The sequence below is a fragment of the Pogona vitticeps genome, chromosome 2, assembly GCF_051106095.1.
Source record: "Pogona vitticeps strain Pit_001003342236 chromosome 2, PviZW2.1, whole genome shotgun sequence".
Classification (NCBI taxonomy): Eukaryota; Metazoa; Chordata; class Lepidosauria; order Squamata; family Agamidae; genus Pogona; species Pogona vitticeps.
In genome coordinates, this window is record NC_135784.1 from 29686021 (window position 1) to 29710812 (window position 24792).

At 43.5% G+C, this 24792-nt stretch overlaps 1 protein-coding gene and 1 long non-coding RNA gene across 4 annotated transcripts in view; one reads left to right on the forward strand and one right to left on the reverse strand.

Annotated features, from left to right (window-relative positions):
* Window positions 1–478: 478 nt before the first annotated feature.
* LOC110090476 (uncharacterized) overlaps window positions 479–24792 on the reverse strand; it is a 31379-nt gene continuing 7065 nt past the window's right edge. Inside the window, exons 5-7 of one of the 2 annotated variants that reach the window (XR_012083402.2) lie at window positions 20867–22576; window positions 3056–3358; window positions 479–1255 (exon numbers count right to left, since the gene is read on the reverse strand). This is a non-coding gene — a long non-coding RNA (uncharacterized LOC110090476). Of the gene's footprint in view, window positions 1256–3055; window positions 3359–20866; window positions 22577–24792 lie in introns of those variants that run through there. The other variant, XR_013542722.1, reaches the window with a different exon arrangement.
* Window positions 6293–20550, forward strand: LOC110090475 (uncharacterized). 2 transcript variants are annotated; one of them, XM_072989116.2, is made up of 5 exons: window positions 6293–8524; window positions 9694–10089; window positions 17017–17112; window positions 18151–18275; window positions 19150–20550. In XM_072989116.2, the coding sequence occupies exons 1-5, from the start codon at window positions 8365–8367 to the stop codon at window positions 19318–19320; spliced, it is 948 nt and encodes a 315-aa protein (XP_072845217.2). In that variant the 5' UTR covers window positions 6293–8364; the 3' UTR covers window positions 19321–20550. The 2 variants fall into 2 exon arrangements, with proteins under 2 accessions (XP_072845217.2, XP_078244829.1); XM_078388703.1 differs by having other exon boundaries at window positions 8350–8386.

The following is a 24792-nucleotide window of genomic DNA, read 5'->3' on the forward strand; positions in this document are numbered from 1 at the left end:
TAGTGTTAATATACTGAGGGTTTCCTGCTGATGGGATGCCTGCTTCTGGAGAAAACAGATATAAAATGGATGGTCTCAATGCTAATTCAGTGCAGGTTTTCAAACATGTAGATAGCTGCACTGCAGGGGAGTTTAAGTAGCATCCACTGGTGTAAGTGGAGGGGAGACGTTTACCCCCTTCCATTCTAACCCATTGAAAATTATGCAACTAAATTTACTATTTGTAAAGGAGGACAACGTCCACTGGCATCACTGAGGACTTCCTGTGGACAGTTTGAGAAGGGATTCCTGCTGGGACCACTGTAGGAGGTAAAGCCCTCCACCTGCTGCTTGCCCTTTGCAGTCTGAGCTCCCTGCTGCTATTTCCATTTTGAAAAATATGTGCTACAGGTTGTGTTCCCACATTTAAAATCAAATCTGGCTTGGCTCTCAGTTGCAGCTTCAAGTGGAAATTTGCAGGCCAATGAATCCAGTCCCATTTGAAACACTCAAAAGCTTTATCTGGCATGTGAACATAGGCCACTGTATTAAATATAGCCATGGACATGAAAACTCAAGCCAAATACAACTTTCTACTTTTAAATAAGCCCCTGCACTCATCCGGTTTTTGTTTCTTTTTTTTTGCTGCGGAAGTCTAATATGGGTACCTTCCTGGACATTTTTGAAAATCTGAAGTCACTATCATCATGGTATTCCTGGGGAAAAAAAAGGTTTGAACCCTAATCAACAAATCATCCAGGTCAACTACAAAAACTGTTCTGTTCATTTCATTTCCTGTCACTTCTGTACTACCCTTTTAGTGCAATACAGTATTCTGGGTGGTTGACAACAAAGGAAACAAACAATACCAGACACGTGCAATACTTCAAACAATGAGGAACAAAATAAACACATTTTATACATTTTACTAAATGCACACACAGAAGATTTTGAACGTAAATGAAATAGAATCAGGATTACAGCAGGACATTTGCAAAAGCTGGGACATATTTATAAGCCACACATACAGAGCAAACAGGGTTATATACGAGTTGTTTCCTTAATCAGTGAGAGACTTCACTACATTTCCATTATAAGCTGGTATTCAAATCCGGTGGGGGGAAGACATGCTGAATCCTGTTATTAATGTTTTGTTCCTCTTCAGAGGCTGCGAGCCGATTGCGCTCTATAACCAGCCAGTCCCACAGCGCACCCAGTCCACCTAGGAACATGATCGCAGGGAACAGAAGGAAAATCCGATAAAGAAACAATGGACCTGGCATGGAAAGAACGGGGGGGGGGGAGGAGAGTGTGAAATTCGTACGTCAGTTTGTCACAAACCAGCTTGTCATTAATGTAACAAGGAAGGCCTGAACCAACTGTATTTGTATGACCTGGCTTAATGACCATTCCTCTTCTCCCTAACCAATGGTGCATTGTTTTCCCATATTATCAGTGAATTTTCCATAAAGATGTTTAAGAATGGTGGGTCTTGCTTCTATATACTCAGTGCCCTGCTAGATCTCCATATAGTCTTAATACTCTAAGAACTTTACACCTGGGGATTATACCCAGTGTTATGCAAACAGACTTCTTTTTTACTCTCCTGCCCCATAGCCCCATCCCAAATCTGCTCTTGGAAGTTGGAGGACCCTTGGAACCAATAAGGCTCGAAACATATACAAGGTGAATTGTGTAAGTGGGTGACAGGGATTTCTATTAAGCTGGTGAATGGTCAACTTGGATGGAATCCTGTATCATCCCAGTTCTAATCAAATGCTCTCTTTAATGCACTGTACTGCCTTTCTTTACATGCCACTTTAATCTGGGTGTATTCAAAACCATGCCTCTTTCACCTACTTTATTTTCTACTAGAATGTATTGCTTATGACCCATAGCTCTACTACTAAGTTTCATTCCATGTTCCCTCTGACCGGACATGGTTCCACTGGATGAATCTATCAGCAAAAATGAGCAGACTCCCTCCCCGCCTTTACCTGACATGCCAGAGGATCTGTTAGATCCTGTAGACCCAGAGACCTAGGAGATGGAATTCATAGAAGGAGGTGCCTCTGGGGTTAAACCTAAGGAGGAGGTTGGACCACATTGCAGTCCACGAGGAGGCTGCTGGAGAAAGCCAAGAACCTGGCTGGATGACTCCAGCCAAAATACTCAGCTGCAGGGAAAGATTCCTTGGAAGAAAAGACGTCCTAAAGAGCACAGGTTCTCCTTCAGAGAAAGCTTTTTCTCCCAGGAGGACCAGCACGCCAAATACTGCCACTTAGTGCCTTTCACACTTGATTAAGTGCCAGCAGTTGCGCTTTCAGTTGGGGTCTGCCAGTCCTGCTATATCAATCTTAGGCTGTAACTGGGACTTCTCGCTTCAAACCTGCCTTTTTTCACTACTTTTGACATTGAGTCCTTGCTGTATATGATTTTTGGACTAACTGATTATGCATCTTAAAGTAAAGGTAAAGGTTCCCCTTGACATTCTTAGTCTAGTCGTGTCCGACCCTAGGGGGCAGTGCTCATCCTGTTTTCAAGCCGTAAAAGCAGCGCTTGTCCGAAGACAGTTTCCATTGTCACATGGCCAGTGTGACTAGGGAACGCCATTTTACCTTCCCACCGAGGTGGTACCTATTTATCTATTTGCATTTGCATGCTTTCGAACTGCTAGGTTGGCGAGGAGCTGGGACAAAGCGACGGGAGCTCACTCCGCTGCATGGATTTGCTCTTACGACTGCAGTCTTCTGACCCTGCAAGCACAGAGGTTTCTGCGGTTTAGCCCGCAGCGCCACCACGTCCCTAAGATTATGCATCTTAGACTCTCTCAATTCCTCCCCCCCCACCCCACCCTCATGCTGCTGGCTATTGGACTAAACTTTGTCTTCACACTTCTCACAATTTGCTGGTAGGACTGTTTGTTAGACATCTGCCTATTGCCACAGTCTCCCTGCCCTATACATACTTTGCCTGGGAGTAGGATACCACCTTGCCCTTATCCTTACGCCAACCATAACTTTTTCTATGAAAACAATTCCAATTGAAAAGGTCCTTCTTCCTCCATGGGACTTACCCACAGCTGTCAGCAAGACCTGTCCGTCACAAGTTCTGTTAAGTCCTGAGAGGACTTGGTACTCCCCTTCCAGCTCTTTGCTCATATGCTTGACAACAAGGCCCTTATTAAGTAGGATGAGATGGTCTTTCAGGTCCATGTTGAAATAGTAAGAGCGCCCTCTGTTGACAAGCAGAACCCACTCACAACGGGAAGAAGCATTTACTCTGCACAAGATGGAGAAACCCTTTGAGCGGGCTATAGGGATGAAGGCTTTCGAATCACGGGGGATGTAGCGGTGAATGGTGGGACACCTGCCAGGTCCTGTCGGAAAGAAGTTAGCCAGACGGCTGTCATCAAATGAAATGTTTGGTTGGTTTCATCCCAAAAGATCAGGATTCTCTTTCAATAATTTAAGAGAACAGAAGGTGCCATTGGTCTCTCTTTCTCTAAAACAGAATAATATTTATTAATACTGTTTGCTGTCTTGGCTCTGATCAGAAAACACCAGATGGTAAATAGAACACTTGCGACAATTCTGGAAGATGCTCAACCTATTTCTTTTAATGATATTCCAAAATATGTAGAAGTACCTCCAGAGTAGCTACCAAGAATAACAGCCTGATGGAAAGAACCTGGCAAAGAAGTGGGCAAAGTATGGTCTGGGGCCCACATGTGGACCCTAAGGCTAGTCCTGGCCCCACGATTATCCTGGAACTCCACTGCCAAAAATTCTACCCTAGCAATAAAACATTAATTCCTCTTCCTGGGAGCATCTGGGAATGATTATTAACTTTTTGAATAAGTTTCAGGAGCTCTTGCACTTTTTTTTTAAAAAAAAGGAAAAATAAACAATGGTGTCCCCCATCCCATTTTTGGTGGTCTGTGTGACCCCAGAAGAGCCGGGGGGGGGGCTCATCAGAAAACTGATGCCTAGATTGGCCATGACCTAGCAGTATTGTTGAAGACTCCCATTATTTAGGATGGTCAAATAAGCAGCATTTCATTTCCTGAGATTTTCGAGCCAAATCCTGACATTAGGAAGATGGCTCCTTATGATGTCAAAGAGATGGGCCAGGCAGGTTTCGCATGCTACTGTCAGGCTTGTCTAATACGAAGATTCATGAGTCATCATGCTGTTGCTGTACTCCTTGGCCTGTTCCATATGATACGATGAGTTAAGAGCTGGCTTGTCACAAACAGTGCCCATAACAACACAACAATAGAAGCAGCAACTTCAGATCACATTACTGTGCCTAAGTATACAGTATCCAGAAGCATCCCAAAAGGAATGTTTATGCCAAGGGCCGGCCCTACTATTAGGTGAGTGAAGTGGTCAGCTCAGGCAACAGATTTTGGGTGTTATCAAATGGCTAATAAATTGTGAGTTGTTGCCTTTATTGTTATGGATATGTCACTGCCTGGGATGGGGAGAGCTACTTTTTGTCACTGGGTACTATGCAATCTGATGCAGGTGCGTGGGGTGCCATTTGCTGTTCTTTTTCCCATTGTCTGGTCAGGATGATAATGCAAGATGGGAGCTGAGGTGCTCCTCTTCGAACAGGATGCCGTGGCCACCCTAGTCTGTTTCATCCTGTAAAACGTCTTGGTAGAAACAACTAAAAGACTCAATTGTCAATGCCAGCTGTTGGAAATGTTCCTTGTTCAGATTACAATTCCGCCAGCCAGCATCGTCAGTTGTAGAAAACCCCGTAAGTGTGTGGATTTGAGTGTTTAAACTCAATTTGTCCTCCATAAAACTAGTACAGCAGTACAATACAATGTCTATGTTGTATTTTGTCGCGATGCAGAGTTTGGGCTGCCATTTGTGGAGGAATCAGATTCATAACCTCATACGGCTTTCTCAAAAAATCAAAACACTCCCCCCCCGCCATGCAAAACGAGACAAACCACTGCAGAAACAAAACAGGAAAGAACAAAGATTTAGATTACTTTGTGGGCAATAGTCTGTCGATACCTATCAGTCATGATGATAGTAAATTAAACCTGCAAATAGGTTTAGAGGTTTTGTGGGCATCTTGAAACAGTCTGGCTGGCCGCTCTGGTATTTTAAATGGTATTCAAAGTACGTTCTGGTGTTCTGTGCGGTCAGTCTGCATCCGATTTTATAGAGACCTTAATAGATGTATCAAGGGATAATTCAAGGAGTTTCCATAGCTGAGTGAAGGGATTTGAACCCAGATCTCCTGAGTCCTGGCCTGTTACTCTTTCCGCTACACCGAACGGATACATCACATTGTTTGCTGAGTGACAAACAGGGGGGAAGGCCTGCAGGTTTTCTACTGGGCCTCCTGCAAGAAGAGTCGGGCTGGCCATCCCGACAAAAACGGTACTGAATGAGAAGGACCCTCGGTGTGACCTTAAAGAGGCTTTCTTTCTTTCTTAATTCAACAGTTCTCATTGCTCAAGCAGATGGAGGGGTTTGAGTGTTGCGTGTTTGGGACGTAGAGGCCCACGGCAGCCCCACAATGCATGCCCCCAAACACCCAGCTGAGGCCTATTGTTTTAATCCGTAAGGCCAGCCTGGGTGAGTCGCGCTCTTACCCGCCGCCTTTCCACTCAAAGGGCCAGCTGCAGCTTCCATGAACCCTCGCCCCACAAGAACACCCCAAATCAGAACCGTGGCCCAAGGGAGCGCCCGTGACCTCCTCCTTTCTCGTGGGGCTAAAGGGTAGGCCCACATGTCACCAACCGCCCCGGCAGTTCCCCTGTGATGCCCACGCCCGCCTTCCCTGTTGAGGTCACAATGGAACCCTTCCAGGGCTGGAAGCCATTTTGCTGCCGCGCCAGTGGGAGAGGACGGCGGGTGGGCGCGCGGGCAAGGAGGGTGCCTTTAATTGCCCAAGACCAGAGACTCCCCTCCTTTCAATAAGTGTGTTGGTTGTGATTTAACAACATTTGGCTTTGAGGCGGGAGTCTGTGTGTGCTGGGGAGTGGCAGAGGTGTGAGCAGCATTCAGACCTAGAAATGTCTTTAAGCTGGAGTTGTCAGCCACAGAATTAACACAAATTGTAGAACGGTGCCACTTCATATGAGAAACATACCGTGTTTCCCCGAAAATAAGACAGGGTCTTACATTAGTTTTTGCTCCAAAAATGCTTTAGGGCTTATTTTCAGGGGATGTTTTATTTTCACGTACAACAATCTACATTTATTCAAATAACAGCCATGATATCTTCTTCTGGTTGCTGCACAATGCTGCATAATGGTGGAGGATGGGGTTTCACTTAACTGGGGCTTATTTTGGGGGATGGGTTTATATTACGAACATCCTGAAAAATTATGCTAGGCCTTATTTTCAAGTTAGGTCTTATTTTCAGAGAAACAGTATTATCTTGGGATGGCCCTAAACAGAGGCTTTCTCTCCTTGGAGTTTTAATAATCATGCCATCAAGTCAATTCAGAATTTTCCAGGTAGAGGGTATTCACAAGTGGGTTTCCCATTCCCTCCTCCTGGGGCCAACATTGGCACAGGGTAGCTTGCCCAAGGCCACACACAAGCTGGCTCTTCTCCCTGGAGGCCCAGTAGGGAATTGAACTCCCAACCTTTTGCTCCACAGCCAGATACAGTGGTCCCTCGCTAGATGATGATAATCCATTCCACTGAAATCGCTGTCTAGCGAAATCATTGTCTAGTGAAAAGCAAATAGTCATCTAGCAAAAATCGGTTTGTGAATCAGGGCCAAACATTGTCCAGCGAAATTCCCCCATAGGAATCACTGTTTTGCGAATCGCTATAGCGATTGCAAAAAGTCAACGTCAAGCGAAAAAACTATCATGCGGGGTAACTGTCTAGTGAGGCACCACTGTACCTAACTAACTGAACTACCTAGCTTCAGAGTTTTACCACACTGCAAAACAAAACAACCAACATGACACTAGGTCCCATGATTTCAGTCTCTTCCTTCTTTCAAGGAACTGTTCCTTATTTATAAACTTCCTTATTTGTGAGAAGTCTCATGAACAATGCCTTTAGCCTTAGGCTAGATTTGAGTTTTAGTCCCAATGAGAGTAAATCCATTGAATAAATGTGACTTACACTAGTGTTGACTTAACAGCTCCCATCTAGTCAATAGGTCCACCCCCCATATATGGCAGTAATGATGAGATTTAACAGAATCTCATCCCAGAAGGAGAAAAATAAGGTATGCTTCAAATAAAATCTGTAAATAAACAACATCACATTTGAATAAAGGACTATTCATGTTCTAAAAAATTTAATACATTATTTTTGCCTGGCCTTATATTATTTTGAATGTTCTCAAGTGCTACATCTAGCAAATTTGCCACTTTTTTCCAGAGCTCTGATCATCATCTTTGTTCAGAGGTGGGGGAGAGAACAAAAAATGATGACATGTTGTCTGTAATTTTTTTAAAAAATATGTGGCCCACTTTTAATCCCAAACTGCAACGCTGATCCTACTTCATGTTTTTCTCCTTTTGTCTTTATGGCCTGTGCAGGAACTGCAGAGCCAGGTGGTAAGAATTTCAGAAGGATGCCCTGGATATGCATATTTGTATGTTATCGATTTTATTGGGAGTGTGCTTTGGTGTAGAGCACAATATAAATCAACAAAAACATTTCTATGAGTGTCCCTGAACCTTAATACAGCATCACAACTCTGGGTGTCATCAAATAGTGTGATCTATTTCCTAGTGATCACATGACATACAGGGAACTCTGCTCCAGTCCAAGCCTGATCCATGCCCAACCTGGACTCATTTGTCCCAGTTGCAGGGCTACTATTTTTGGGGCCTGTCTGGAATGAAAAGGGTTGCTTTAAGTGAAATAACTTCCTGCAAAGTGACCCTTTCTGGTACAATCAGATGCACAGTTGCACACTTTTCCAGCCATCTGATTGCACTTCATGTCATGTCAAGGAGCCAGAAGCCTTTGTGCAAGGGGGGGAAGGGGCAACAAAGCTAACTGCTACTCTTTTAAAATATAATTGTTTTAAAAGCAGAGTCTGACATACGAGCGACATTGTCCTATCATCTGGTCAGTTGCACAGGTGGGGCAGAGTTCTGGGAGGAAAAGAAATTCCTTTGTGGATTGCAATGCTTTAGAATCCTCAAGTCACCATGGCCACTGGTCATGCTGGCTGGGGACTTCTGGGCTCATCATCATCTTCTCCGAACACTGGGAAAAAGATGCAGTTGAAAAGCAGAAGGGCACTTTGCCTATTTGTATAGGTTAAAAACATGCATCTATTCTATTTTGACCCTGAATGAAACTTTAAAGCAGAACTCTCAATGTTTGGCTGGAGTCAACACATAGTGACCCAGACCCATCCGGAAGCCCTGCCTCCATGGATCTCTTGAACAGAACATGTGAGTATCAAAGGGAGGATTGCTGGCACTGGAGCATAACAATAACAAAGACCTATCAATGCAGCAGAGAGACAGACAGAGAGTGTGTGTGTATCCTTGTTGCAATGGAAAAGCTGTGGCTGTCCCTGATGCTGGCGGGTGAGTACAGGGTGACATAGACTTGTTTCTTCAGGCCAGGTAAAGAATAGTTAGGAAATCAGAGACATGCAAGACTCAGGTTGCAAAGATGTATTTGGATACCCCCACACACACACACATGCTCCAGCTGCAAGTGACACTCAGAACAAGTATGACAGGTGAAAAAGAGACAGTGTGGTGTAGTGGTTAGAGTGCTAGTTTGTGACCTGGGAAATTTAGTCCCCAGTGAGCTAGTGAAATACACTGAGTGACTGGGCTGCTCCTTCTGTCTCAGCCTGCGCTGCCTCACATGTTGTTGTGAATTATGGATGAGAGCCATGTATGCTGCTGTGATCTCATTTAAAGAAAATGTAGGTAGAAATGTTATAACTATCTAAATAGTTGGCTTGTTTGATAAAAGGAGCTCAACACAGCCTGGGCACCATTCATCTGTGCAGTCCTTATTTACTGATTTAAATGGTATAGCCCATTACTGCACTGCTGATGTTAGAAATTGCCAGGAAAAAGGGGAACCCACACTACACAGCTGTTTTTTTGCTGTTGTGTAGTTTACTACTCTAGATGTGATAGTCATGCTGTTCTCTGCTGATCACCATCTAAGAGCCAGCCTGGTAACAAAAAAGGATCAGTGCATCAGTCACAGAAAGCTTCTTTGCTGATATTTCACATTGGACTAGGAAACAAAGTCTTCTGAAAACCCTGGAGAGCATACTCTAGTCGATGTAGCTGATACGCACCTAGAATGATCTGACTTGGTGAAAGAACATTTTCTTGGCTGTGATTTGAACCAACCTTATCTGGAACAATATATTCGCGAAGGCTTTCACGGCCGGGATCTAATGGTTGTTCTGGGTTTTTCGGGCTCTTATCTGGAACCATGGGGAATAGTCTTGATCTATGGAAGAACCATAGCACAATAGTAGTACAGTAGTTCACATGTGCTTTGCATGCAAAAGGTTATTGATTTCATTACTAAAATTTCCAGGAAGGACTAGGGAAGACTGAATGGTCAATGGGCATACTGATAGAGGATGATGAGAGTTGTAGTCTAGAGCGCATCACTTGGTCTTAGTGGTCTTCAGAAGATTGTGGTCTAGGGTTACACCAGATGATGCCAACCAGACTACAACTGTCATCATCTAATTTCCTTTGTTGTCTCATCTTGCCAGGCTCTGCTGCAGCCTTCTTGTTGACAGCACCCAAATCATCAATTGCAGTTCCACCAGGAGATACAGCCTTGCTTCCTGCCTCAGTCAATTTTTCAGCCTCGGTGCCAGAGTACTTCCAGGTCCGATGGTATTTTCTCACTGGCCCTCATATCAGGTTGATTCTCCTTGTCAAAGCTGATAACTGCCAGGCACAGAATGGCTCTCAGTACTGGAAGGATTTCTGTGAGATCAGCATTTGGAAGACTTCAGGATATGAACATCGTGTGGAATTGTCTTCAGAGGATGTTTCCCTGGTCCTTTGGGATACGAGAGCTGAAGATTCTGGGACCTATTCTGTCACATTCCTGGCTTTGGGTGTCAAATCATCGGCCAACATCAGCTTAACAGTGTCCAATGGTGAGTTAATTCAGTTGGTTCTGTACCACTGCTTGATCTATGTTTAGTTTGACTTTGTTTTTGTTAAAACAATGCCAAAAATGGAAAGAATGCAAGGCCTATGTGATTCAGATCTTAAATTGTTTTTTAAAAAATGAAAAATAGATCAGGGGTGGTGGCACTGAGGAGATTCCTTCTCGCTGTAACTCCTAATGTATAGCCGCAGGCATTAGACTTTAGCAAATATAGTAATGTACTAAGCATGGCCAATGTGATTTTCCTATACCTTATAGCAGTGGTTCTTAACCTTTTTGAAAGAAACGCCCCCTTGAGCCATTGAGGAAGTTATCATCACCCCCCTCTTATTTCTTATTATATCTTATTTATTTATTTGTTTGTTTGTTTGTTTATTTAAAACACTTAAATCCAATGACCCCTGAAAACAAAATTCAATTCCAAGAAAATGAAATGCCCCCCAAAAGTAACATTTAATGATTTAGTTGCAAGCGAATTTTAAGACTCAAAGAGAAATATAAAAAGGGCGTAAAATGCAGGAACTAAAAATTTCAAGACGAAAACTCTGAAACTAAATTAAGATAGGAGGACAATATATATTCATGCACATTGTGAAAAGGCTGCAGCCATCTTCACAGGTTTGGCTTGCTCCAGCGCCCCCTACCGCCCCCCTTCTGCTTGAGCGCCCCCACGCCGCCCCTTTTCGTTCTACCGCCCCCCTGAAAAATGAAATCGCCCCCTGGGGGGCATTATCGCCCAGGTTAAGAACCACTGCCTTATAGTACAGATAAATCCAATGGGTTATCGTTGACAGCAATTTTCTACTCTGCATAGAGACACATAGGCATTCCTGCATCTTCTTTGTAGGGATATGCATTCAGATTTTGAAATATTCAAAATTCCCTGAATAATGCTATATTCGAATATTGTAGTTCCAAATGTAACTAAACCTAATAGTTCCAAATATCTGTAATAATAATTCCTAATGTTCAGAGTTGCTGAACAACTTTCAGAACATGGCCAAAGAGCCTGAAAAACCCACAACCATTAGATCCCGGCTGTGAAAGCCTTCGCAAATACGTTCAGAGTTGCATTTACTCCTGTAGATTAGAAACCAAAAAGCTAGGTTTCTGCTTGCTAGAGGAAGAAGTGAAAGTGAAACCTTGTCGGGATCTGCAAGATGAGGGGAAGTAGGGGTCTTGCAGATGAAGCCTGTCTCGGGATCTGCAGATGAAGCCTCCCCCTTGACCAGCAAGGGGGAAAAGAAAAGACGGGACACTCGAGTGTATGGCAGCTGTTCAGAGGGAATCTCTCGATCTCTCGCCCCCTCCTCTTTTATTGTATCCTACTACATTTGCTCTAGTTAATCAATACTATTTTAACCAGAGGCATTTAATTTCCTGAATACACAGTCATGGTAAACAGAGACAGGTAATGGTAAACAGACAGGCTGGTAAACAGACAGCTAACAGTAAACAGACACAGATAACATCCAAATACACAGACAAGTTCCTGAATACACGAACACTTTAACTACATTATCCAGAGATAGGTAAACAGCAGGTTAATGAATCATCCTTACTGGAAACTGACCTGTGCCCAAAACAATTTCTGCTATACACATTGTAAAAGCATACAATTTCCCAACAAAACCTATTTAAGAGGCATCTTGGAGTGATTTCTTGAGAAATGAAACTCTGTTGCCCTTGGCCAATTGAAAGGGAATCGGGTTCAGATCCCTGAATCTGGAGTGGCAGAGACGGGCACCACGATGTATCCAGTGCGGTAATGGGAACGATCCTGGAGAACCTGGTGGGAGCCTTGGAAGAGTTTTCTTTTTTGTGTGAAAAGAAAAGAAAAAAGTGTCTGTGTCCTCAGACACTCTGGCACCAGGAGTAGTGAGGGCAGAGAATCCAGTGAATCCTGATTGGTGTTGCCATGGATTTCTCAAGGGAGGAGGGCTAGGGTGAGAGCAAAATCAGTAAATGATGTCTGTCTGCACCGATGAAACCTAGAAGCAGACAAAGACATCAGAAGATACAGTATGTTTTTTCATATTGGTTCTTTAAGATTTAAAGATGGGCTGTTTATAAATCCCTGAGCATTTGCTGTTAAGATGTTCTCTGGTGCAATCCTGCACTGCAGCAGTTTTCTCTATGTCCTTTTGTAGGACCAGAAAATATGCATTTCGATGTTTTGATTGAGGGTCTCCCAGTATGCAATGAGGCTAGGTTTAGGGCAGAGGTGGGATTCAGCAGGTTTGCACTTATTCTATAGAACTGATTCCTAAATGTACTATTGGTTCTTAGAACCGTTTGCTGGCCTGAGATGAATGAAGGAGGAGGGGCCAGGTGACCAGCGATGAGCGGGGGAGGGGGGCGCAATTAGCTGCCTCCCTTCCTGCGCCACACTGAGCCGTCTGAGGTGGGGTGTGGGTGAGAGAGATAAAGCCCTGGAAAGAGCAGAGGCATCAATGGGGGAAGGGGGGGAGGATGAGTCCTTGATGTCACTGGAGGAAAGCCCATGGCCTCAAGGCAGAGAGGGGGGTGATTGACAAGGCATGAGGGCAGGACACAGAAGGAAAAAGTTTTGGGGTGAGACTGCTTCAGTCAAACACCCAACCGTCCTCATTTTACTATGATTTTTTTCAAGTTAAAGGTACCACATAAGACTGTTGCTTGTGTGGTACCTTTTTTTAAAATCTCAGAGAATATCCAATGCATGAAGTGGTGACGGTCTCACTGATCCACACAAGCAAGGTATGCAATAGAAAAGTCACTCACACCACAAAGACATCAAACCTCCAAGCCTCATTTAGAATAACAAAGAACTCTTCCTCCTGCCCCAAAACTGACAATTTCGGGAGACAAATGGCACACAAATAGCCCACTCTGTTAGAAGGAGGAAGACAGCTATCAGTATTTTAACACTACTAAGATTTACTATTCTTGAGCCATATATCCAGGACCAAGAAAGGAAAACATATAAACATATCAATAGATAAGGGGAATCGAAACTCTTCTCTCCAGACATTCAGGCGCATCTTGACCACAGTTCAACATGGGGGGGGCACAGAGGGACTCCGAGGGGGAGGGACCATCATGAGAAGGCAGCATTCTCCAGAAAAGACATACATGAGAGCGTGATATTGGTTGTTGTGGGTTTTTCGGGCTCTTTGGCCGTGTTCTGAAGGTTGTTCTTCCTGACGTTTCACCAGTCTCTGTGGCCAGCATCTTCAGAGGACTGGAGTGTTGAGATTGGCTTTCAAGCTTTCATTTCTGAGATTACTTTCAAGTAAGTATGCTTCTTTTCGTTCATAGGATTTTTTAAAAATATAAGAGACATGTAATTTTGCATATGATGAAATACAGATATGTAGAATGGTACACAACCTTTCCAAGGTGCTATATTGACCAAAATGAGTACAGGCCATGCCATTTCTGTGGGGAAAAAATCCCGGGTGTAAAAGGAGAAAGGAAGGCCACCCCCCAAACATCATCAGGATTGATTCCATTCTTTGCAGGAGGGGAAAAGGGATGATCCACGTGTGGCGGTTTGTGTGTATGCACATGTGAATTGAAACAGGTGTATTCTCCACGCTTAAACCATCTTGATCTCAAGGGGACTTCTCCTGCGTAAATACAGAGAGATCTGGGTTGTGCATAGATTAAATATCATTTATAGACCGGAAGATTACGGGGGGGGGGGGGAAGAGTTTTTGGAGTGAGTCAAAGCGAGTTTAACTTCCATATGATGAATCCGGAGTTCTTTCTGGGGGATCACCCCGAGTTCTATTGAAGTTCTGTAAACTGCCTGGCAGGCACAGGGCAGGAGAAATAGTTATCTTCTTGACTTCCCCAGGAAAGCAGCTCCAACGGATCTTCTCCAACCCAAAGCAACACCCCCTGTTTGTTTCCTGAATTTAGCTGCAATCCTCACAGTAGCTGGCGGTGGGAAAATCCATATTTCTAATAACAACATATTGCTGCGAGTGATCCCTCCTGTAATAATAATAATATGAAGCATTTGGAGTTCGGCTGGTCTGGAATTGACAGTTAAGACCCATAAAGTTGACAAAATACCTGTCCTTGGTGGAAACGAAAATTGTTAGCACCTGTTTGTTGGCATGGTTCAATACAGCTGTGGGCATTGTGGGACTCTCTTTGGGACCCAGCTTAGGAAGATTGTCATGTTGAGTATCTGCACGTTCAGATTTACCCCTGCATCCTGAGTGTATGCTGAAGGCTGAAGTAAACCAGAGCTGCCCTCGCCAATGATTAGGAAACAGTTATTTGGATCCATACTATCTGTGCATTTGGTGGTGGGAAGGGAGATGGCCTTTTGTGCTCTTTATTACCTTTTCCCATCCCGACACTGTGCCTTGCCTGCTCCTGCTTGACCGCTCCAGGGTCGGAGTGCCCTGCTCTTCCCTATTATTATGCCATGCCTTTCATTCTCCATCCACCGCTGCTTCTCTTTGTTGCTCTCAGAGGATAGTTTAATCGTGTGTGCCAGTTTCCATGAACTCGCCCCACCATCAGCTTCCCATCCCTCGGCCGCCTTTTGTTTCTGAGACACTGTCACCAGACTGGTGTCTCTGTGTCCGTCTGTCTCACTCATGGGAAAAGTCATTTCCCCGCTCCCTCTTTCTCTCCCTCTGGGCACGGTGCCACCTAATTCGACCAGTTCCTCTGGCTGGGCACCTAAGGCTGCTCTCCGCCCCTCTTTGCCACTCCCTGAGGTGTTTCGGGAGGGGGGGGAGGTTCATCCTTGAATTACCCCTTTTATGGCATGCCCGGGGGGGAGAGAGATTGGCATGGAAGCAGGGAATAGTGGGGTGCGGGGGGGACAGGCATCCGAAACAGGGAGGGCAGCAGGGGGAGGAGCATAGCGTGTGTGAGAGAGAAAGCTCGGCAGCCCCTTCCATGCTCAGGCACAGCTGCAAGTGCCCAATGCAGAGCCTGCACTCTGGGCATTGTGTGTGTGTATGTGTGTGTGTGTGGGGGGGAGAGGGAATTCTGACTCTGGACAGCCGGAGCTCAGTGACACCGAAGGTCGCTCTAGGTGCCACAGTCAAAAACACCTATCTGCCACGGTGGGTACTGTATGGAAACCAGGTTGGATGGGATGTACCGTGAGTCTGGTGTGCTGTGAAGACAACTCACCAGCCATGCCACCTGTGCCATGGTGCCATGGAGGGAAAGAGGGAACTGAGAGGAAAAAGCGGTCGCCGAGGGTGAGTGGGTGAGGTGGAGCCTGCCAGGGCTCTGAGGGAAGCCATAATTACCACCAGTGCTGCCACCAACACCAACACCCCTCAAAGCGACTGGCAAGGAGAAGCGGTGGGTGAGGGGTGGAGGGGAAAGATGGAGGAGGAGGAGACCTCAGAGGAGTCAGTAACTGAAGGACCGATTGAGGTGGTGAGGTTGAGGTGGAGTGGCGACAGACTGAAAAGGGACCATACCTTCCAAGCCAAAAGGAAGCAGGGGGGGGGAAGAGAAGAACTCCACAACAGGTGCGCAAAGGCAGCCTCCAGGTAACAGCAAACAGGGCTATCAGTCATTTCAGAAGCAGGAAAGGGGAGGGAAGCAATTTTTGCTGGTGAGTTATAGGGTGAAATAGGAGGTAAAGGGAAGGAGAGATGTGTCAGTTCTCCGTCAAACCTGGTCATAAGCACCCACTGTGAGGTGTGTGTGTGTTTGTTTGTGTGTGTGTGTGTGTGTGTGTGTGTGTGTGTGTGTGTTTGGCAGATGCCCACGGTGAGGGTAACAGCAGCGGTATACCCAAACAGATACACTTATCCAGATGTCCTAATCATGTGAGAAGTAGTTGTGATGATAGGCAGTAGGGAGATCACTGTAGAAGAAACCTTCATCGGATACCACTGTCCTGGGCATCTATCTATCTATCTATCTATCTATCTATCTATCTATCTATCTATCTATCTATCTATCTATCTATCTATCTATCTATCTATCTATCTATCTATCTATCTATCTATCTATCTATCTATCTATCTATCTATCTATCTATCTATCTATCTATCTATCTATCTATCTATCTATCTATCTATCTATCTATCTATCATTAGGACATAGAACCTGTTGTTAATTTATTTGAATCCCACCACTGGTTTAGGGGCTTGACTTTAAGGTTGAACTCTGTGGTCCTACAGCTCAAAGAAAGACACATTGAATGATGACTCAGAAATCAGGTGGCAGAGGCAAGTGGGGACAGGCCCAGCATCAGCACATAGGCTGGCATTTGCATGCCAGGAAATACTAGGGTGATGCTACTTGCCCACAGCATCCTTATTTTTTTTTTTTAAAAAAAGCTGTGGTCAAATGGCAGTCTGCTTGACAGGCACATGATTTCAAATGCTCTTTTTATTATTTGTACATTATTTTAGAATACATTAAGCTAAATTGAATTGCTAGTTCCAATTACAGTAGACTTATTGAAAAACTCAACCTGTACTACTTCTTATTACTCAAAAATTTCAATTTTAATTGTCCTTCTTCAGCAAAACTACATTCATTGCCAAGTCAATGTGTTTCACGGCAGGAGTGAATTCCTGATTATTCCTATAGATGTCATAATAGTGCCATAATTTAAAGGGGTTTAGAATGAAAGCCAATCATGCTCTGATTTGGCTGGTGTTTTAATATTAGGGTTCATTTTGGTGTATGTGCATGTATGTTTTAATATATCAGAAATATACAGTCAATTGTGAAACAGGGATAGAAAAGGGCCAGAGAAAAGAAATGTTATTTTTTTTCTGCTTCACAAATGAAATAATATGCACTGCCGTTTAAAGGAAGGACACTGGCCATTTATTCCAGATCTTAAAATTACATAGCTGCAATGCTAAAAAGATGGGAGATTTGTGCATCTAAAAAAGTAATGCTGTTTCATTTATTTTTTTAAAAACAGAAACAAGCTATAACTATGATGTCACTCCTGACATACAATTCCTTGATGATAATCAAAGAAAAACACTACAGACCAACAATGTAACAAGAATAATAGGTAAGTTATAGGGAAGGAGAAGATGGCTTAGCATCTCCTTTGCTCTAAGAATCATTGAGTTGGATGGGACCATGAGATAATCTAATACAAGAGTAAGTAATTTACGGGTAGTGGTCCAGTTGGGATCCTCAGCATGAGCTCATGTGGTTTTTTGACTAATTTCAAAAGCCCAACCAGGTCTTCGCCATGCTGAGAGGTCCCATCCCAAGCAGCCCCTGGATGGAGAGGAAGGTGAGAAATTTCAGGTAGCAAAAGAGAAAGGAGAGAAAAAAAAACAGAGCAGCAGAACAAAGGGAGAAAATGGGTGGGCTCCCCCATTTCTGACCCTAATCTACCAGAGGTTTGGCCTTGCCTAACATAAGCAACAAATTGAGTGTCCCCAGCAGGAAAAAAAGAGTAGTTCATCTCCTTCCCTGATCTAGTCCAACCCTGGCTAAGCGGAGGATCTGCACTGGAAGATGGACTGCAGGTGACCATCTTGGCATTAATACCTCCAGCACAGAATTTAGAAAATTTAACTAGTTATGTTGTCTGAGGGATTGTCTATAGCCCTTCAAAGAAACTTTTCCAACCTTTATTGCGGTAAGACAGTTCCATGACAGTCTGTCAGCTGTGCCTTTTCTTAACTCCCCCCCATCATCATCATCATCATCATCATCATCATCATCATCATCATCATCATCATCATCATCATCATCATCATCATCAAAGTCTTAAAACTTCAGAGCTGGAAGATACTCTATGGATTATCAAATACAGCCTCTGTCAAGGACTCACAGTGGGGAACTGAACTCTTAACCATTGGCATATGTACCTAAACCACTGAGCTATCCAGCAGATCAAGAGAAATATGTGCTGCCATTCATTGGTCCATTCATTGTTTGGTTCCATTCATTGTTTGCCCAATAATTTCAGAATTTGCTTTTTGGGCCCAAAATGTCCTTCCTTCCTCCCAAGTCCTTTGGTTTCTTTCCCTTATGCCTGTGAGCCAAAATGATAGTAACACTGGTGTTGATGGTGCCCATCTTTTCTTTGTAGTGGGTGAGGATGCTCCCATGTCTTTAGTGAAAGTGGCAAATGAAACAGACTACAGGATGTCCAGCATAATCCGGCTGACCTTAGGTGGCCTAATCCTCTGTCTCCTTGCACTAATACTAGGAGAGGTAAATTATCATTATTTTAATATCTTTTCTGCCTGAACCACCCATATGAAGGGAAAACAGGTGTTGGTGTATATGCTGTTCCCAAACATATTCTGCTTTTGTTCCCTTGTGGTTGCTTCTATAACTTATCTCATGGCACTTCTGCACTGATCTTACTGTTTCCTCTTCCCTCCTTTTTAATGGTTCTTAAGATGTTTTGTGAATTGAAGTGAGGACTACTCCCCCCCATATGGGTGTGTTAAACTAAAACCACACTCATACTTAACCACTCTTGCATGTGTTGCTTGCATGTGACATACAGTACTCACTTTTTTTATATGAATGCTAGCTGGAGGGGCCAATACTAAGCTTCTTTTCCATCATGTTGTTATTGTTATCCTAGTGTCAGAGAAGGCACACGGAGAATCAAATTTATTATATCCTGGTGCTTGAACTTGGCACTGGGGTTTCAATCCACATGCCCCAGGGTTGGTCATAGTTAGAAATGGGGATGAAGTGCAATATTTGAATTGCAATATTCAACTAATATCACTGACATGCACAATATCAACTAATATCACTGATTCATCATATATCTGATACCCTGATGAATATGTAGCTATGTATATAACACTTTTATAATCGTCCCTTTGTCTTTCCCTCTCTGCTTATGCCCCCGTGGATTAGCTGCTCCTTAGAGGCATACGCAGAGAGTTGCAATGTCCCTGCTGAGACTGCATGTCTGCCAGCCTACGTCAGCCATAGAATTCTGTCCAGTAAATCTAGGACGCCAGTGGCAAGCATCCTCCCCTCCCCTCACAGACACCCTGGAGTGTCCCTCTTCAGTAGATCTATTGTCCAAGTAAAAGTCAAGGGTTGTTCTTCCTTTCCACAGCATATTTCCTTCACTTACTGCACAGCAGGAAAGACAGCAAGCTGGGGAGGAAGAGAGACCACATTGAACCAAGCTACAGTGGAACCCACTGCACCTTCAAGGCTGGACGACACTTCTGTGTATGTAGAGATGCGGGACCCAGATGAGTTGTATTGTACCATTAGCGGCTGAGCCTTCTCAATCTTCCTTTGAAGTATGGTACTTTATTGTCTTCTTCACCACGGAAGGGCTTGCTCTCAGCTGCTTCTTTCCAAACTGGGCACCTTCCAGATATTTTACAGTATGACTTCTATCAGCCTGAAGTGGCACAGCTATGGTGAGAGACCATGGGATCTGAAGTTCATAAACATCTGGTGGATATTACTTTAGGGGAGGGGGCTTAATTTGATTATCTTTAACCAAGGTGGAGCTACACATGAGCAGTGCAGGTTGCAGTCATGTACCCACTGGGAAGAGTTCGTACTCAATTCAATGAGACTGAGTTGAATGGACTGTTCTAGTACGATTGTGCTGTAAAGCATTTTTTATTCATTGTGATCCCCTGTAACTTGGTTGTGAAATATGGGTTGGTCTAGTCCAGACCTGGGCAAATTGCAGCCTTCCAGATGTTGCTGAACTACAAATCCCAACATTCCGCAGTGTGTGGGCTAGGTCCAACTCTCCTCACTATTGGCTGTGTGGGCTAGGAATTATGGGAGTTGCAGTTCAACAACATCTGGAGGGCCACATTTTGCCCACCCTTGGTCTAGACTGAGTGTGCGGTCAAACAGTCCTTTGCGTTAATAGCACTAATATTTTACCTGGGCTTGTATTCAACGAGTGGCAATTTTTAAAGCAAGGTGGGCAACTTGTGGCCTTTTGACTGTTGCCAGCCTTCCCCAACATGGAGGGAAAGGGCAGATAGATAGATAGATAGATAGATAGATAGATAGATAGATAGATAGATAGATAGATAGAGAGAGAGAGAGAGAGAGAGAGAGAGAGAGAGAGAGAGAGAGAGAGAGAGAGAGAGAGAGAGTTGCCTGCTACTGTGCGGTATACAATACGCAGGCACTTACTTGGTCACCCATAGTGCTCCACAAGGATGCTGGGAATCCACCCAGCAGGACTTCTAATCCCAGCAATCCAAGCAGTGAAGAGTCAGAAAGTGAAGCCACTTGGGTGACGTACACAGCACCTTGGGAAATGTAGTCCTCGCTATTGCCCACTCCGGTTCTTACGTTTATATAGTCTTACAGATACAACTGGCCCTTTGATGGTAACTGTAATGCAGATGCGGCCCAAGACGAAATTGAGTTTGACACCTCTGCTCTAGAGAATCTTCTGATTTAAGCAAGCACGTGTCTTTCAGCCCCTCCCATGTTTGCTTTGTATATTTGCAAATAAAGAAGATGTTTCATAGATGTTATATCATTCAAAAGAGTGAATTCAAAGGATTTCTGTAGCACTTTTACCTACACATTTTCGCTGCTTAAGACCATACGAAGAACCACAGCATCAATGGACAAAAAGATACCAGGCAAAATCCAAAGAAACAAAATGAAACAAGAAGAAACAAAACAAACCAAAAAACAAAAGGCTCCCAGGACTAACTTCTGACTACATATTAGCCTGGCTCTGATGCATTAGTCAGTTACTCAGAGATGAGGAGATCCATTTATGTATTTGTTTATTTTCAGTTGAAAGCAAGCAAAATAATGCATGCAACTTCACTCACCAAACATTCAGAGAAGAGTGCCACCCCCTTATTACAGTTATAGATTTTATAAGTTTCAACAAGAAATGGGTGGGAAACGGGGGTGGAGAAGGAGAAGGAAAAGGGAGGATTTGCAGGTGGTTAAGCTCATCCCTCCCAGTTCCATGCAGTTAGATTTCCAGGTCTCTTATCTCTAACCGAGGACACATTTTCACTTAGGCTGGTTGGTTGCAAAGCGAAAAAGGAATTCAAGCAGCCTCCCTCCTTTGTTCATTCTTATCTACTAAGCAGAAACCTTCATGTAACAAAGCAAGAGGCAAGATGGCTGCAAGTTAGGCTAAGTTATTCTTTATATGTGTATGTGTCGATTTGACCCCCTTCAAAACCATGTGGCATCTTAAAAGACTATTATATTTTAATGTGAGCTTTTGTGGATTATGTCTGCTTCTTCAGGCATCTGAGGAAAAAGGAAATGCAGAATGAAGTACAGAAATCAAAGTAAAACATTCAAAACATTCATCAGGTTTAGTTAGTCTTTAAAGTGCCACATGTTTTTGTCTTGTTTCTTTGGATTTTGCCTAATACGCTCGTACACCCTAAGATGGCTACTTCTTTTAAATCAGACGATCGGTCTCAACTAGTACTTTGTTCATACAGTGGCTAATCAGTTGCCCGTGTGAGGTCTGCAAACAGGCTACCAAATTCACGTTCATCTAATGATCCTTAGCATTTGAGGGTAACATAAATAAGAGCCCCATTGTGCAGTGGGTAAACTGCAGTGATGCAATGAAGCCTCTGCTCAAAACCTGAGTTTGGTTCTGATGGGCTGAGGTAACCATCCTTCTGAGGCTGATAAAATGAATAGCCAGTTCGCTGGGGGGCAAAGAGTTGTTTGCATAATTATGTTGTAAACCACCCACATAGCGCTTTAGGAAACTGCTGCTGGTACTTCCTGGGAAGTCTTGGCTTCTTGGTAAGAGGTATAGTCTCACTGCCAGGTAGGCTCAATAAACGGTATCTCCCAATGAAATACATCTACCATAAAGAGCTAGGCCTCCCAGGACAGCTATCTTTTTGTATATTAACAACCGGAAGTAGGCCCAAGCAGTCTGGATGATAGACCTTTTTGCAGGTGAGCAAAATGTATGTGTGTAGCTGTGGGTTAGAACTCCCAGAATTCTTATCTCTCGTGTAGAGATAATATCAGTTGGCTTCTGTATTTGGTGAGGGTGATGGCACCCCTTTGTCCTTCTCCTTGGGGAGCAAAATGTCTTGGTTTATCTCTAGTTTATTGCTTCTAGCTAGAAGCCAAGGGTGTGGATGGCCACATCCAGGCAGTACAGAGGTGGCCCTGCACTGAAGCCTCTGATGGGTTTCATTTGATGGAAAGCAATGGCGTAATCTTTTCCATCCATGGTTCACAATGCTGAAGGGCCTGCTGGTGGGAGCCGTGTCATTTTCTCCCACTTCTATGTCTTGTTGATTGTGATACTACCATCTTTCCCCACTGAATGGCATTTTTGGTGTTATTATATTAGCCAAGGCATGGAAAGGATAAATAATAAATTGATTTTTATTGCACAGGAAGAAAATAGCTTTACAAACATGTCAGTAATGCCTAAGAAGATTCATTCATTAGGGTGGGAAAGAGCAGTCCTTAATATGTTCGCAGGAAATCTAGAATAACTAATACGAGAACTGAAAGGAGACAATAGGCTGAAATCATAACACCTGCAGAAGAGAAAAGAAATAAATGTAAACACTGAGCATAACACCCTTTGCATATTATACGAAACTCACACTCCTGTTTACAAGTATTGGCAGATATGGAAGTAAATCAAGCTTTTCATTAGTTCAAAAAGTTATAGATATATTGAATTGTTTTTAAAGTTGTTCGTTTTGTGTAATCTGCTTAACACTTTTAACTTTCTCCTTCCACTCCTAGTCAATTTAGTCTATTGTTAACTGCCTTAAGTACCAGTTTCTGGGGAAGAAGGGAGAGACCCACACTCTGGAACTCCCTCTTTGCTTTCCTTCTGCAAGACTTTTCCTTAATAACCATATGTCTCTGAGACAATAAATGGGATGGTTCATATTTTGTTGCTTGTTTTTAGTAATGCCTTTACCTAGTATGTTTAATATAATTTTATTGATTTTTCTTTAATATTTGAATTATTTACTGTTTTGATCTTTAATATTGTTTTATTAAAGACGTTATCTGCCTTGGGCCTTTTTTAAGAAAAAAAGTGGGGTAAAAATATTATCAATCAATAAATAAAGTCTAGTACACCCACACCTACTAATAAACACAAATTAAGAACGTTTGGACTGAGACATACTTTTTTAAAAAATGTAATACATGCAGGTTTCAGCTGGACAAAGATGGTAAGCAGTCTTTCGGTTTCTGGTTTGTTTTTTAAAAGAATCAAGGCATATTTAGGGGATGTAACATCATCGCCTGTTTCCTGCGTTCGGATGGTTTAGAAGGAAGTTTTGAAAATAGCTTTACTCAGTGTCATGTGAGACTAAATGCCAGTGACATAAGGCTGGAAATTCTGAGTTTTCTCCCCACTCTCCCCCCCCCCCCCCGGCAACACTTTTGAATATACATCTTTCACCAAAAGATGCCTTTTAACCTCTAGGCTTTGATCGGCCTTTTTGTTCAATCCAGTGGCCTCTAGAAGCATGAGAGTGCAGTATCAGTCATACAGGCTGGGAATGATTGAGGCTGCAGGTCAATGGATCTTTAGGCCTGTCCGAGAAACAGTGGTCAGTTTGAAACTGGGGGATGCTTTGTTTTAAGTGATGAATACTGGCACACAGCTGGGAGAGTCTTTTTTTAAAGAAACTACAATTATATTTAGTAGTTACAAAAGCTCCAAGTACTGAGTTAATGTTTGTTACAATTTTTAAAAAGTAACTCTCTGCTTTCCCACTTCTTAGAAGCAATTTAAAGAGTTGCTATTTCTTTACTTTTTACCAAAAATCTGAATGTCACACCACGAGGTGTGATGCAAGTAGTTACAAAAGCTTGAATCATGTGCTATTTCTTCTCCATGTCTAGTGAGGTCACAGTGTAAAGTAATTGTGAAGATACAGTTACAATTATTTCTCCTTAAATTACAATAGGATTAGCCCTGTCCAGGCACTGAGTTGTGTTGGGTTAAATACAACAGTAAGGAAAGAGCTTTAGCCCTACACCCATTATATGCAAACACTTTACACTTCATCAGTGGAAAATCCTGACTAGGCCTGAACAAGATTAATGTTTCTCTCAGAAGAAGGAACTAATTACAGTGAAGTAACCAGAAATGAGAACGATAACTATTCTGATCCCAGCAAACCCCATTATTCTGAGACTGGTTGTCCAAAAAGTGATAGTTCCGATCATTGCAGATATTATTATTTATAATAAGTTACTTGTGAGCTCTGTACCTCATACACAGTGCACTCAATGACACACATCATCTAGTATGAGAGGTGCACCTACACGTATTTTTGCTTATGGCACAGGGAAGAAGTAAGTAACAAATGTAGTGGTTACAATGACAGACAAAGACCAAGGAGAGACACCTTCAAATTGCCAATCCAACCCAAAGCATATTGGGGTGACCTCTGCATGGTGGATGACCAGTTCCCCATACACAGTGATGGCAAACTTTTTTGAGCCCAGGTGCCCAAACTACAAAAAAACCCTGCAAAAATCCCAACCTAGCAGGTAGCGGGTTGCAGCGGCAGCGGCAGTGGCAGCGGAAGTAGCGCCAGCAGAAGTGGCAGCAGAAGGGGGAATCCTGGGCACAGAGGTGCCTCCAGACCCCACTCCAGATCCGCCTCCAGTCATGCCCAACCTGTCCACTACCTATAGCTCGGCTGGCCCTCCACCACCAATGCCAGCTGGTCCAGATCCTGGCTCACCGCCTGTCAGGGCGCTAGCACCACAGCTGCAG

Coding starts and splice junctions, on each gene's coding strand:
- LOC110090475 (XM_072989116.2), top strand. CDS start 8,365: ATGGATCTCTTGAACAGAACATGTGAGTATCAAAGGGAGGATTGCTGG. Junction 10,090..17,016: donor CAGCTTAACAGTGTCCAATG/GTGAGTTAATTC, acceptor TTTTAAAAACAG/AAACAAGCTATAACTATGAT. Junction 17,113..18,150: donor CAATGTAACAAGAATAATAG/GTAAGTTATAGG, acceptor TTTTCTTTGTAG/TGGGTGAGGATGCTCCCATG.